General features: G+C 42.3%; 1 protein-coding gene across 1 annotated transcript in view; it reads right to left on the bottom strand.

The window, feature by feature from the left end:
• NALCN (sodium leak channel, non-selective) overlaps nt 1–14,575 on the bottom strand; it is a 295,448-nt gene that overhangs the window by 37,920 nt on the left and 242,953 nt on the right. The window contains exons 19-26 of the mRNA XM_035003104.1: nt 7,616–7,717; nt 7,128–7,197; nt 4,248–4,339; nt 4,038–4,160; nt 1,876–1,932; nt 1,515–1,635; nt 1,289–1,420; nt 168–335 (exon numbers count right to left, since the gene is read on the bottom strand). Coding sequence (XP_034858995.1) covers nt 168–335; nt 1,289–1,420; nt 1,515–1,635; nt 1,876–1,932; nt 4,038–4,160; nt 4,248–4,339; nt 7,128–7,197; nt 7,616–7,717 — 865 coding nt within the window. The remainder of the gene's footprint in view (nt 1–167; nt 336–1,288; nt 1,421–1,514; nt 1,636–1,875; nt 1,933–4,037; nt 4,161–4,247; nt 4,340–7,127; nt 7,198–7,615; nt 7,718–14,575) is intronic.

The raw sequence follows: 14,575 nt of genomic DNA, 5'->3' as shown, positions 1-14,575 counted from the left end.
AGCTTCCAAATGTGCGACTGTGTTTGGTGAGTGCCTTCTCTAGGCTCCTGGTGATAAACAGGATTGGACACTTAGCCCCTGGCAAGCGAGACTCCCTGGGCCCCTCGTTAGCTTCATTACAGAGCCGGCCTGCGGGAACTGGAAGCAAAGGGTTAAGTGTGACGTACCAAGAAAATCTCCTTGAAACCGCTGAAAAGTTCTCGAACAACCTTCCTCATCTGAGGCACCAGCTTGAATATCCGCAGAGGTCTCAGGCACCGAAGAACCATTAGAAGCTGAGCTCCCGATTCAGCAGGCACATTTTGAGGCATCCAACAGAGAAATATCAAGCTCACCTAGCAAGGGAAGACACAGCCCTAGAATTTATACAATGTATCCTTCGCTCTCTACACTGAGAGCCAACTGCATACAACTTGCCTCGAGCAGAGACACCACCTGGCCCGGAGGACAAGCGTGCGCTAGGTACATATATGCAATCTCTTAACTCTGAACCCCACCTACACCTGTTAGTGACGCCAAAGGAAAAGTCATCAGCTGTTTGCGGGCATGAAATGGGGGTGCCCACTCTTCGTGTGTACCCCAGTGCATTTCTGCTCCTTACTTTAACCCACACACTTGAGGCGCAGGTTGAAATGTCTTTGATCAAGGATACTAAGCTTCATGCTTGACCTGATTCTCACTGTTTTATTGACGATCTAAAGATACTCCATGTTAGTGGTCATGATTCTCCTTGTTATGTTGGAAAAGACATGGATTTTATGCCTTCTTGGACATATAGAAAAAATGAAATGTCTTTGAGTCCCTTCCTATGGTTTCCCAATTTAGTTTAACTGAACAGCTGAATGGTCACCTTGTCTAGTCAGGTATTTTGTATATTGGAATTGAAAGAAAGCTCCAACCACTCTCATGTTAGGCTGCTTTTAGCAATGAGGAACTCATCAATCAATTATATGATGGAGGTGGTGGGGTTTTTTTTTTGTTTTTTTTGTTTTTTTGTATGGGAGCCACAGGATTGTGGGGTAGGAACGAGATTTTTGTCTTAGGCCTTATTAATGTATGTCTTACGTGTAAAAGAATGTAGTTGATGTATGTGAACCATATCCACGGAAATTTTTAATGCTTTTTATTTAGATTTTTACATGCATGCCCTTCATTTGCCTGTGGTACTTGAGACTCAGTAATGGCATCCAAACCTCTGGAACTCACGCATCTTTCTCTTGTACCAAGAAAGGCAGGAGAGTTCACAAAGCCACAACACCTTACATTTAGGAAATAACCGGAGACTTACAAGATATATAAATATGTCCATGACTCCACCAAAGTCCCTGATGACAGCAGTTGGAGTGAAAAATAGGCCATCTGCCATAATCTTCAGATTAAGCTCGATGCTCATGAATATCACAAACACGTACTCAGCAATCTGATATGGGCAAGAGGCAGTTGGGTCATCAAGAAGGGAAAAACCGCAACCCCGTGTTTCTGCTGAGCTGTGGGCTGAAATTCGGCAGTCGTACCTGCAAAGTCGGGGCGTGCATGACTCTTCGAAAGGGGGACTCAAACATCATTGAAATGCAGGAACAGATGGTTACGATGATCATGACCCAGTCCAGGTAAGTTACCAGTCCCAGCAGATCACTGCCAAAGACCAAACATAACTGAGAAACGGACGCTCCAGGGAAGGCCGTGCAGGTCAGAGATGGCCCTTCTGTGATTCTATAAATGTGACTGGATTTTTTTTTTTTTTGAAAGCCCCCATTATCTATTTCTTAGCACAATATGGCAAGAAAATAAAGGGAGTCTTTACATTTTTATGCAGCATAAAGTGGTACATGGAAATTTCAAATGTGCATGGAAAATGGACTTTGTGATGCTTACTAAAGTTGATGGTACTTCGTATTTTTCACAGCTCCTGTGACGGGATCTGTTTTAGATCTGTAAGAGACAACAAACACAACATTCTGCAACAAAGCAAGCATGTTCTCACTTGACAGCATGGCATTTATAAACATCTTATCTACCTAAAATCTCTTTTGTATCCTCTGTAAAATTACATTTCCAGGAACTGTGTGGTTTTCAAAGGCAGAGAACATTAAATGACAGAAAAAATCAGAAGAGTTTGCAGCTGATGGTTGTGAAAGTAAAGTTTAAAATTTCTCAAAATAATTGATTTGAGAATTCATGAATCCAATCAACAATTTCTGACATGGATGTGCCAAAACTTTGACTTCCATTTAAAAACACTCCATTAAAATCTCTGCCTTAGTTCAAGAGTTTTCCTCGTGATTGTTCAATTAAACCTCCAGAAATTAAATAGAGCTTTCCCCTCTTGTGTTTAACTGATTTCTTGTGGAGTGATTTATATAGAATTTCTTGGGGCCCCTACTTATAAGTTTCACTTTCAGGGAGCCCGTGATCAATCTTCAGTGAAGCCCGTGACGGTCTGTGTGTGTATGCTCCCAATTACAACAGAGTCGTCCTCGGTCCACATCAGCTGCAGGGCTGACAAAAGGAGAGGAAGTCCACACTAAATGAAGTGGAGAATTCGCAATTAGATGTTAGCATGGAGGCAGCCAACAGGATGATTCCAGATGAAACACTCACTTGAGGAACTGATCAATCAACTCTAAACTACCGGCTTCTTCCTTTACTGTGTGAAAACTCAGGGAAGTTTTTAATTATGACTCAGGTGCTTTAAATGGTGCGGGTCTTTCTAGAACAACTGAGAGATCACTAGACTGCCAGTCAGAGGGAGCCATGCATTAGCAGTGGACCCTGCGCAAGGCCCTTAACCTCCGCTAACCTAAATGTCCTCCTCTCTTGGAGGAGGGGGGATACAAATGACACCAAATGGTTCCTGAGGTGTCCTCCAGCCCTGAAATATTACTATACTGTATTAGTTTCCTAGGGCTGTTGTAACAAAGTCGCACAGAGTAAGTGGCTTAAACAACAGAAATGTGTTCTGTCAGTTCTGGAGGCGAGAAGTCTAAGAGGAAGGTATGGGCAGGGTTGGTTCCTTCTGGGGGCCGTGAGGGAAGGACCTGTTCCAGGTCTCCCTCGTTGGTTTGTAGACGGTGTCTTCACATTGTCTCCCCTCTCTCAGTGTCTGTGTCCAAATGTCCTCCTCTTACAAGGACAACAGTCATATTGGATTGGGGCCCACCTTAATCACCTAATTTTAATTTAATGATCTCTTTAAAGAGGCTATTTCCAAATAAAGTCAAATTCTAAGGTACCACGGATTAAGGGTTCAATACAGATTTTTTTGGCAGGGGGACACACACAGCTCAGCCCACAACACATAGTGATATGCTATCATAATATACTACTAATGATACCAAGGGGGAAGGTCCAACTACTTAGATGAAAAGCTTCCACACTTCCTCTAGGACTCTTCCGGATATATACCAAAGTTGCGCAGGACAAAAATGCCATTTCATCCACTGGTTGCCTGCTGAGATTGGCTTGGGGCGTCATAAATGCAACGTCCTCCTGGTTGACCACACCGACGGCCTCCTACACATTTCTTCCATGCGTGTAGGGACAGAGACACTGGCCAGTGGGGTTTCTTCTCATAACAATTGGTAATGGAAGCACTAGTCAACTTTATTTCTATTTTACATTATTCTAGAATAATCCAATTAGGGTATTTTCACCACAAAGAAACTACAAGTCTGAAAGAAGGTGTGGGCAATGACCTTCCCTGCGTCATTCAGTCTACTCTTGGTTCGGTATTTCCGAAATAAAATGTGGCGTTAGTAACACCGACAGAAACGTATTGGGTGACTTAAAATGAGCACATAAAAATGGCTGTTCAGTGTTTTATAAACGTGAGTTTTATATAAATGTTAACGGCTTGTAACCTTTGTTTGTTTTCCACCTGGTCGGCCGCTCGGCCAAAAGGAGCAGCATGATTAATTAGCCCACGGTTTATTTTGTGACCCCATTAGGATTACATGTTCCTTCTTCCTAGTATGACAGCCCCCCCTGCTGTTTGTACGATGCAGGCCAAACACCTGGCTGAAATGGAGTGCACTTACGCATTGAAGCGTGCCCGGACCACCACCCGGCAGAAGTTTCTGAACCTGTGCTCCCGTCCAACAATGAACAGAGGCTTGTCGAAGTATGGGTGATTCTCTCTCAGCTCCTCTTCCTGCACTTTCCTGGAAGGGGACATTCACGTACAGGAAGGCTGAGGGAAAGGCTGTCATTCCAGAGCCAGAGCCCAGAAAGACCATAGCGCCCCATACCTTTTCATTTCCGCTTGTTCCTTTTTTTCCTGGATCATCTTGATTTCACTGTCTTCTCTTTGTGCGTTTCTATATCTCACTGTATTGGAATGCTAGAAATACAATAAAAGGGGGCACATCAAAATGGAAGATTTTTTTTTGAAGGCCCAGAAAGATCATTTTTAGAAACGCTGAAATAAATATCTTGATTTTAATATATATATCTTTAATGACCACAGTCATCTTAATAAGGGTATTTTTTCCTTCTAAAGGGTATCCTTTTTCAATAGAAATATTTATTGAGGACCTATTATGTGTCAGGCACTGTTGGGAGTGCTGAGGATATGGCAAAAAAGCCAAAAGAAAGGATAAAATCCAGTTCTTGTGGGGCTGACATTCTAGTCAGGGGATACAGATAAAAATTGAATCACAATATGGGAGGGTGTTAGAAGATGTTTAGTGCTATGGTAAAAATCAAAGGGGACAGAGAGTGCTAGAAGGCTCCACGTTTGACCGGTCACAGCAGGCCTCAATAAGAAGCTGTTATTTGAGCAAAGATGAGAAGGATCTGCAGGCCACTGGGTATCTACAGAAGTGTGCTTTTCCAGAGGATGGGTGGGTCCTCATGCTCAGGGAACAGCTGTGTGCACATGGAACAGCAAGATGCCCTGTGGGTGGAGTCAAGAGGGCAAGCACCAGGGTACAAGACACTGAGATCAGGGGGGTGGGAGGGGGCCTGATCATGCAGGACCCTGACTGTGGTTTTCACTCCCTGGGACATGGACAGCCATTGCTCAAATAACCTGATAGGTATTATTGCAAGTATTCCTTAGATTTCATTATCTGTATCTTCTATCATTTGGAATAAGTGAGACAGATGAAACTATTTTAAACTGCTTCTGTTATGGAGGAAAAGATATCAGGAGTGATTTCTCAGGAAATTAGCAGAGCCTCATCACTTTTTGCTATGGAGAAGATGGGGAATAGGTTTTCATTATATGCCTGTGTAATAAATAGAATAAAAAGTCTTTGAAGAAGAACTAAGCCTCTGGAATTCAGACTATATAGGTAGGGTCTTTTGTTGTGTATATTTAAACACATATTTTCAAAGCCGTGTTCTAATTTGGTTCTTAAGTAGACTATGTATTTCTAGTGAATCACACTGAAGGAAAGTGCTTTGAATTAGTGTTGTCTCTCTGAATTTTCTCGTAGAAGTTTTCTCCATACAACATGCCTGGCCCCCAAATTATGCATACATAGGCCATGTGTTGAATCCAATCACAATTCCATGTAGACAATATGGTAGATCATATCCAACAGGGCTCTGGCTTAAAAATCATGGCACCAACAGGTGTGCACACCAGGTAGAGCCTTGTAAAATGGGTGATGATGGCATCAGGTGTTCTCATCACCAACTTCTTCTATCGTCAATTGTGCTTGGAACACTTAGTTAGGAGAGTTTACTCTAAGATAGCAGTTTCTACTTATTGAAAGCAGTTGTATTATTCTGGAAACTCCAGAAACTTAAGAAATGAGAGGTGAAGTGGTGGAAAAGACAAACAAAACCCAAAAAACCCAAAGGCTTGCTACCTTTCTCTTGCTAGATCTCCTTTCTCCAATGTCATCCTTGGCTCTGAATATTCAGGACTCCGCTTTCTTAGCCAATTTAGCTCGACTCAACTTAAGATCTACAGTTTAATGTGGGTGTCACCAATGATAATTATTTAATATGTACTTTCCAAGTATCTTAGAAACCTCGGCATGTACAGCTGCTGGTGAGTTTAACCCAGAGGTTAGACTTCTGCCTCCGTGGGTTTGCCTGGGTTTTTATGTGGCTTATTCCCTCGCTTCGTTCGGGTCTCTGGTCTAACACAGAGGTGCGAACACTGACCATCATCTCGAACATTCCCTGCCTCCAAATCTATACCTTTGATTTCTTTGTATCATTTTATTTTTTTTTATAATGCAGAGCAAATTGTCACAGCAATGAAGACATGATGGAAAATAAATAAAAAACACTTCCAGAAATGATTATATATTTCTTTCCTTGTTTAGTCTTTGTCTCTCTTATGGGATTTAAGTTCCTGGAAGGCAGAGATTTTGTCTTGTTTCCCCACTGCTCCTCCTCACTTAGAACAGGACCTGGCACATAATAAACACTTGGTAAATATTTTCTTTGAGTCAGTTAATTAATCAATGAATGACCTAGAGTCTAAAAGCAAAGAAATTCTTGGGAAATAGTATGCAGTCTTTGAAAGAAAAATTCTTCTAGAAGTAAGATTTTATTTCCTAGTAGGTAAAGCCCTGAAGTTACAGACACTGGATCTAGATTCCAGAATATTCGGAAATTTTAGTAAAGATTTAAAGTTAATGATACAGATCAATTCTATATAATGCTTTGAATATCTTTAATGTCAGTCAGAGGCAAGGCACACGTCACTTTTGTGTTGCTATCTTAATGAAGACATGTGCTTTGTGGGATGTCTGGATTTTTGAACAGTTAATGGTCACTCTTTTGTACTGGCCATTCAATTTGCTTCCTGAGTCTCCTGATTCCCTCTGATATAAAGTCTTACGGGGAGAGGACAATGTGACAGAAGGGTCCAGGCGCTGGAACATTCTAAACAGTAATTTTTTTTTTTTAAAGATTTTGCTTATTTGACAGAGAGAGAGAGACACAGTGAGAGAGGGAACACAAGCAGGGGGAGTGGGAGAGGGAGAAGCAGGCTTCCCGCAGAGCAGGGAGCCCGATGCGGGGCTCGATCCCAGGACCCTGGGATCATGACCTGAGCCGAAGGCAGACGCTTAACGACTGAGCCACCCAGGCGGCCCTCTAAACAGTAATTTAAATGCATTTTCATAATCATGCTTCCCAAATCCAAAGCATCGCTGAGAACTTACATCTTGAGTCAGGGTTTCAAGAGATTTCCCCCTGCTGATCCTCTGGCTATTGGATCCGTGTCTCAGTGACCTAAAACAACCACAGCCAACTGGTCAATACATCCAAAACCAAATTTTGACTTTTGAACAATGGCCATTATAAGAACAAAATAAAGTAACTTTTCTGATACCGTCACAAATGCTCATCATTTCTTTTCATAGCGAAAGCTTTCGTTTATTCAAATGCCTTTGATCCCATCTAACAAATTGCAGAACTTGCCTTTCTGATCCTTAAAAGTAAGAATTTGGCCATCACAAAGGAAAAGGTTTTTGAAAGATTTTTTTTGACTCTTTGAATCTGATTGTGAGTTTCGTTATTATTGCCATCAGCAAATAGAACAAAGTTCCTCCCACATGCCTGTCTGCTAACCGGGGCTGTGCACAGAGACCATTTCCTGCAAAACTCCTTTCCTTACTTTCTCTGCAGCTTTGTGTCCTGGTGTATTTACCTGCGCTCTTGGCGGATATGATGCTGCACACTGAGAATTGACCTTTCCTTTGCTGGCTGCCCCTCAAATGATCCGCTCAGCATGCGCTGTCGAGTGCAAGCTCTAGAAAAAAAAAGGAGCCCGAGATAAATGCATGATCTGTACACTTGGGATGAATAATAACATAACTGCTCATTACTCTTATTATTTTTAAGGAAACACCAATGATCAGGCAAAACACAGCAAATGACAAATAACCATGAAGGAAAATGGGCTTGAGGCTCAGTGTCAAGAACACTTACAAAGCACAACTGTCACAGCTAGGCGACGCGGGGGTGCTGGAAATAAACAGAAAGCTCCCGCCTGCCACGACCCGTCTCCCCCCACCCAAGGGGGGAGCTTCCATCGGGATCCTGCAAGCAGTAGGGCCAGCCTCACCATAGGTAGGCATGATGTTGGTTTTGAATTTGGACAAGGAGGCTTCTAAGAACAGCCCTTTGGGGAAGGATTTGTCCACCCAGGCCTCTGGGATGATGGAGTATATGTTCCAAGGAGATTTTGCAGAACTCCAGGGAAACAGGAAAACAAAACTAGAGGCAAAAGTGACTGGTAAAGAGAAGTAATGAAAGCTGAGATGAATACCTAAGAAACCTCAGTCTAAAGTCTGTGGCTTGCAGGTAACCGGTTACCACTTTCTTTGCAGCCATGAGAAACTCTGAAGACTGGGGTGTGAATGATTGGAACAGAAAACAAAATTCCTCTTCCAGAAAGCTCCCTCCAACTGGAAATGACAGCATTTCCCTTGACATAGTAGTCAAGTGGAGAGAAAATAATACAGAGGCTCAGAGACCTGTGTCCCCAGGCGACACTGTCACGGACTAGGTGAGTGACCTTTGGGCTCAGTTTTCTTATTGGTAAAGTGAGGACAAGACCTTGATCTCAAAGAAAACTCAGAGACTTAAAATGCAAGGATTTTATGATATGCAAATCTTATGATGCCATGTTTTTCAACACCTGAACACATGACTTTTGTCATTGCTTTACATGAAACTTTCATACTTATGTTTCCTAAAACACATTTCTAGATGGGCTTTGAATTAGATAGATTATCACTGCCTGTCTCAGAGCCAAGATCTTCAAGAAAAAGATACATGTCTGTTTAGCATACATTGAAGCAGCTTACGATATCACGAGTATATTCAAGTAGTTAAAAATGCTTTTGATGCCAATGAAGATAATTACAGCAAATACCTATGAAAATCATGCCAATTCAATGAATGGAAATGCGTTACAGGGAGCCATCCCCCCCCCCCCCCATCACTCTTCTTAGTTTAATAAGCACCACGGAGAAGTTCAAGATAAAAACCAAAGTCAAAATTTCATCGAACACCAAGGATTTATGGCAGTGAGAGATAGAGAATGTACTTATTTCCAGGACTAGGATGGTGTCCCCCCAAGAAGACACACTTATAAGTTACGCTGAGTTCACAAAGCTTTAGCACAATCTTGCACGATGTATACAGACTAAGAATTGCTCTTCAGACCAAGGACTGCAAATGATGAAGCATCTGGAGAACATCTATTTGGAAAGCAGTGTTATCTTGGCACAGATCTACAGATTCCTGCCATTTGTGTAAACGTCAAGGCTTAAACTTTAGCTACTGTCTTAGTAAACTTTATTTTTTGTCATAAGAGTTCCCCCCTCCTAAAGTAGCTGAGCCCTTAGGGCTTACATACAAAACATATGCAACTTGAATACAGTATACCCCTTCGAGCTGGCCATCCCTGCTATGTTTGAAATGGAAGAATATCACTGGCTTTGAGCTGCGTATGATAAAGGACTGCTGGTACTTGCCCAACAGCCCAGTCTGAGCATGCCTGGGCATTCTTGCTGGGGAAGAGTTAGGACTGCATCTACAGACTCTAGAACCTCATGGGTGTCCCAACACCCAAGTCAACTTAACACACCCATTCCCGCTGGGGTGGCTCTGTGGATCCTGCTGAGACTCCCTCCTCTGACTGAACAGGACAGGGAGGTCTCCATGGTGGGTAGAGATGCACCCACTATTGGAAAGACTCCACACCCTATGGCATCTCCATCCCCTCCACCAACAACATGGCTGAAGCATGGTGAGAAAGCAACCCCCCTTTCCTCTTTGGCTCAAGATCAGCCCTTTCTTTCCCACTGGGGTCTAGAGAATTCGGAACATAACAGTAAAATGGGCTGCAGTTTCAGCTAAGCCTGTGACATGTGCATCTTTGTTCTCTGTAAGAGAAGGTCAGGGTGATGGGGGGGCCGGTTTTTAGTTCTACCCTGCAATCAGAAAACATGTGTTGAATCAGACTGAGACAACCACTCCTATGTGTAGAATATATAAAACCACTGGCTCTCATTTCCTCTTCCTATCACTTTCTTCTGTGTATATAACAGTGTTTGCTGGTACAATTTCAAACCAGAAAACGACGAGAAAGAGAAAAAAATGCTCAGTAACTCTGGGCCAGTTAAATGGTGTGACAAGTGACTTCAGAGTTCTGCTCAAGCCAAGCATACACTTTGGTGGTTTTCACTTCCTCACGGAGGGGACCCTGCCAGAAACTTGTGTTCTCTGAGCAGAGGCTGCTTACCCACCACCTCTTTTCCTGGAACTCCAAAGGTACCCACATACCCAAGCAAGTGAAATCAGGGAGATGCAGCCCTCTTCCCTTAGTGTTCTGAGATCACCTGTGGGGCCTCGGGCTCAGTGCAACTGTCTCTTGAGCCCCTGTCCAACCCCACACCCCAGGACTGCCCCCATCTCTGCGCCAAGACAAAGGTCAACAACTGTCTCCATCTTCATTTGGCAACTCAACTCCTGTTGAGTCTCTCAGACCAAATGCTCTGATATCTCACTCTTTCCTTTGAGTATCTATAGTGGTTTTTAAAGTAGGAAATTCTTTGGTAAATGCTAGGGTTTCTTAGCGGAAAACTAGGGGCTATATTCATCTAGCAAATTGTTAAATAAACATTTGGGTGAAGGCAATTTGCAGGGGTGGAGTGAGTGGAGGGCACATGAAGGGCAGTTCATTTGAAGGCTCCTGAAAGCCTTTTTCCTCTCCTAAGGACAGTGGTGGGTCTTACTAAAGTTAAAACTCAAAATTCTCTTCTAGGCACTGCATCCATAATAGTTAATAACCAGCTATTTATCTATAATAGTTTTCCCACAGAAACAACAGGTAATGGTACAGAAGAAACAACTCTTCTATAGATACATAAATCTGTCTAGAAGAAAACATATGGGAAACATCTAACTACATTATACAAAAGAACCAGTTGCCAAAAATGGGTTTCCTATGGATGAAGGGAGGAACTTGGATGGAAGGACATAAATCTGGGGTAGGAGGGGGGATGCAGGGAGCAAGAGAAAGAAAGTGCATAATACATCTGCCCTGACAACACCTGGACATTGAAGCAGGTATAGAAAGAAGGCCACATTAGGATGTTTCTGCATAAATAAAACATCCTTGTACATAAGCCATTGTCACATTCTTTGATAATGTAAAATATTTTGCTATTTTGGAAAATAACAGGCTTGGTAGAAAATTATTCACTTCAATCTGGCATGATTGGATTTCACTAAGAGGTTATACATTCTCTAATACAAGGTGCCAAGGTTCACACGAAAGCATGGTAAGCATCTGCTTTATTATTTTTAAAAGGAAATACAACTGTATTATACACAAGCATATATTATAATCCAAACTACGAACTACCAAATAGTATCTCCGACATGAGTAATATAATTACAAACTTGGACAGTTCTATGTCCCATGTTCCTGTAGCATATTATTAACCGAAGTTATTCAATGCTTATGGCATTTTTGTCATCGTTGGACATTAGATGGCGAGTTCTTTAAAGACCATCTGAGCACTCATCCTCGAGTTCCCAGGAAAAGAGGTTGCTGGCGTGCTCAGAGGCAGAGTGATGGAGAGCAGGAGTGGGCTCGAGGCAGAGCGGTGGAGCTATAAGGAGACAGGAGGCTGAGGGAGGTGCGGGGCTGGATCTGGAACTTGCTAGTCTCAAGGTTCAAACAGCACATTAGGTTAGTACTTTTATACCCAGCAGCATAGCTCAGACAGAAAGGTCTGCCTTCGCCTGGACGCCTAATGGAGAAGTTGATTTGAGCACACACAGGTTTAGAACCATATGGTTCTGATCTTGGCATTTGCTGGTTGTGGGACCTCAGGTGGGGGATGGGCATCGCTTGAGCCTCTGTGTGCTCTACGTAAAATAGGGAACAACATCACCTTTTCCTCCAACTTCGTAGGGAGTTGGGAGGATCAGCTATGATTATGAATGTGCCAGTCTTTGGAAACACTGACACTTTGTTTACATTTTAGTTGCTATTATTTATTTTTCTATCTTGTCCCATATCGTGGTTGGTATTAAAACATTCTACAGAGGATGGAGGACAGAAGAGAGTGGGACAGAGGGTCATATTGGAAGGTAAGCCTTCTCTGTTCTGAGCCTGATCAACAGCGATATATGCTATAGACTAGAGCTGAGCCTCTTCACCTGTCTCCACGCATCCACTCTCAATAAACCTTGTGTGTTATTATTGTGAGCAAAGTGATCTCTGAAATGAACACCTGCACGTCACCATGCAGGTGTTTCTCAGATGGCCCTCAATGATCCCACCCCTGGTTTTCATGCTCTGGCACAGCCCAAGAACGTGGGCAAGACTTAGTGGCTTGCTCTTAACAAATATAAGGCTAATGGGATGGGATAGGTCACAAAAGACATGCATTTCATCTTCCTCACTGTCCCTTGCTCCCTCACTTGCTGCTCTGCTGAAGCAGGCTGCCACGTTGTCCCAGGTCATGGTTGGCCTTAAAACATTATACAGAGGGTGGAGGATTGCCACCCTCTGTAGAATGGGGAGATCCCACTTCTTAAGGAATGAGAGTGGCCTTCTGCTAACAGTGGATGAGGAAGGAACCAAAGCATTGGTTAATTAATCTGACCACTCATGGGGAGCTAAGTCTTATTAAGAATGGAAGAGTGAGGGGCACCTGGGTGGCTCAGTCATTAAGCGTCTGCCTTCGGCTCAGGTCATGGTTCCAGGGTCCTGGGATCCAGCCCTGCATCGGGCTCCCTGCTCAGCAGGAAGCCTGCTTCTCCCTCTCCCACTCCCCCTGCTTGTGTTCCCTCTCTCGCTGTCTCTGTCAAATAAATAAATAAAATCTTAAAAAACAAACAAAAAAAAGAATGGGAGAGTGAGCGAGGAAGGGGATTCCTCCCGAGCAAGTCAAAATGTCTGCAGCCTAGTGAGAGACCCAGGTAAGCCACACCCAGTTCCTGACTGAGACTTTGAGATTAATCTGCATTGTTTCAATCACCAAGCAACTGGTAACTAATTAGGATGTTCTAACTGGTAACTAACACAGTTAATCATCGCTGTCTTAAAATCTTCAACATCCTATTGCTCTTCAGAGAAAGATTAAGTCTAGAAGCTCAGCATGACTTCAAAGTCATGTAGGGTCTGCTTCATCTTCTACCATCAGGGACTCGCTCCCGCCATGTCACCCACTTTGCTCTTTCGGTTCCTTATACGCGCCTCTCTCCAAACAGCTCCAAGAGAGCAGGGGCTGACTTTGTCATTGCTCACTTATTACTTCATCTTGTACACAGTAGGTGCTCAATAAATATTTGTGAAATGAATGAACCCTGAAATTTTGTGAAGATCCAATATTTTAACATCTTTTTTGATCACTTCACGCTTATGAAGCATGGAAATAATCATGAACAGAACAGCATGTATTTGAAATATGCTTTTTAAAGGGAAGTTAATCTTAATTTTATCTCCAGTTAGGATACTATGCTACTCAAGGGATGGGCTGCATACCCATAATAGATGAGACCCTGAGACAGGAATAAAAAAAAAAAATCAGACACTGCTTCTTGCAAGTAGAAAATTTATACATCTTTATCTATATTCTATGTGAAGCTATTAAGAGAAACCTACAAGTCAATATGAGGCAGAGCTGAACTCATTTCAATTTCTGAAATGGGGTGGTCTGATCTGTCACTGGGAACATGGTCTCCATACATGGTGTCTTATAGGAATCTACTACCACGTTGATATAGTAAGTAAGGAATTTGAGACTTCTATTACTTTACCAATAAGAAGTGAGATGTACATATCACTAAAGTTACTCAGTGATAGACCTAGTCAGAAGGAAAAGTATTTGAATATTCAATTAGGTTATATTTTGCCACTTAAATTTTTTTATTAGAATTTAGATGTTTTTGGTCTCACCTGAAGATAAAATAAATAATTTTCAGGATGAAAACTTTATTTGTTGCCTAGAGAAAAAGCGAAGCTGATAATATTGAAAACACACACCACGAACTTCAGGCACTGTCTGGCTTTTCTTAGGGGATGGGCCAGAGTGTCATGGTATCAAGTCTTCACTGCCTTCTCCGTATCTCTTCATAAGGGCAAGTTTCTTAGAAACTCCATCTAGTGGTTTAATATAAAACATTGCTCTGCCTGTCTTCTGGTACTGGGAGGCACAAGGCTTCAAGTGTCTGGTGAAAAATAATGAAGTCTTTTGTCTTGTCTGAGTGAGGAAATTCTCCATTATGCAGGCATATGTAATCCCTTTATTCCTGCTCCCTGGAGGAGAATTACAGTGAGGCATTTTCCTTTTCCCAGTTGGGGTTAATGTTATGCCCTCTCTACCTTTGAAAGTAAAACAAGACTAGGACCCCTGATGATGATTCAAATGTGGGAATATTCTTCAGCAAACACACATTCCCAGTTGCAAAAATATTACCCCTGGTTTCTTGCCAAGCCTTTGAAAAAAACATATGAAAGATTGATTCTTTTTTTTTTCCCTCTCTCTGCATTGCCTTTGTGCTGTGGAATTTCAATTGCCCCTTATATGACAACCATATATATATATATATATATATATATATATATATATATATATATATA

Source organism: Mirounga leonina, unplaced genomic scaffold, assembly GCF_011800145.1.
Source record: "Mirounga leonina isolate KUSES-001 unplaced genomic scaffold, KU_Mleo_1.0 Mir_127, whole genome shotgun sequence".
NCBI lineage: Eukaryota > Metazoa > Chordata > Mammalia > Carnivora > Phocidae > Mirounga > Mirounga leonina.
The sequence above is the reverse complement of the archived record's forward strand: the minus strand, read 5'-3'. Positions and strand labels throughout refer to the sequence as shown.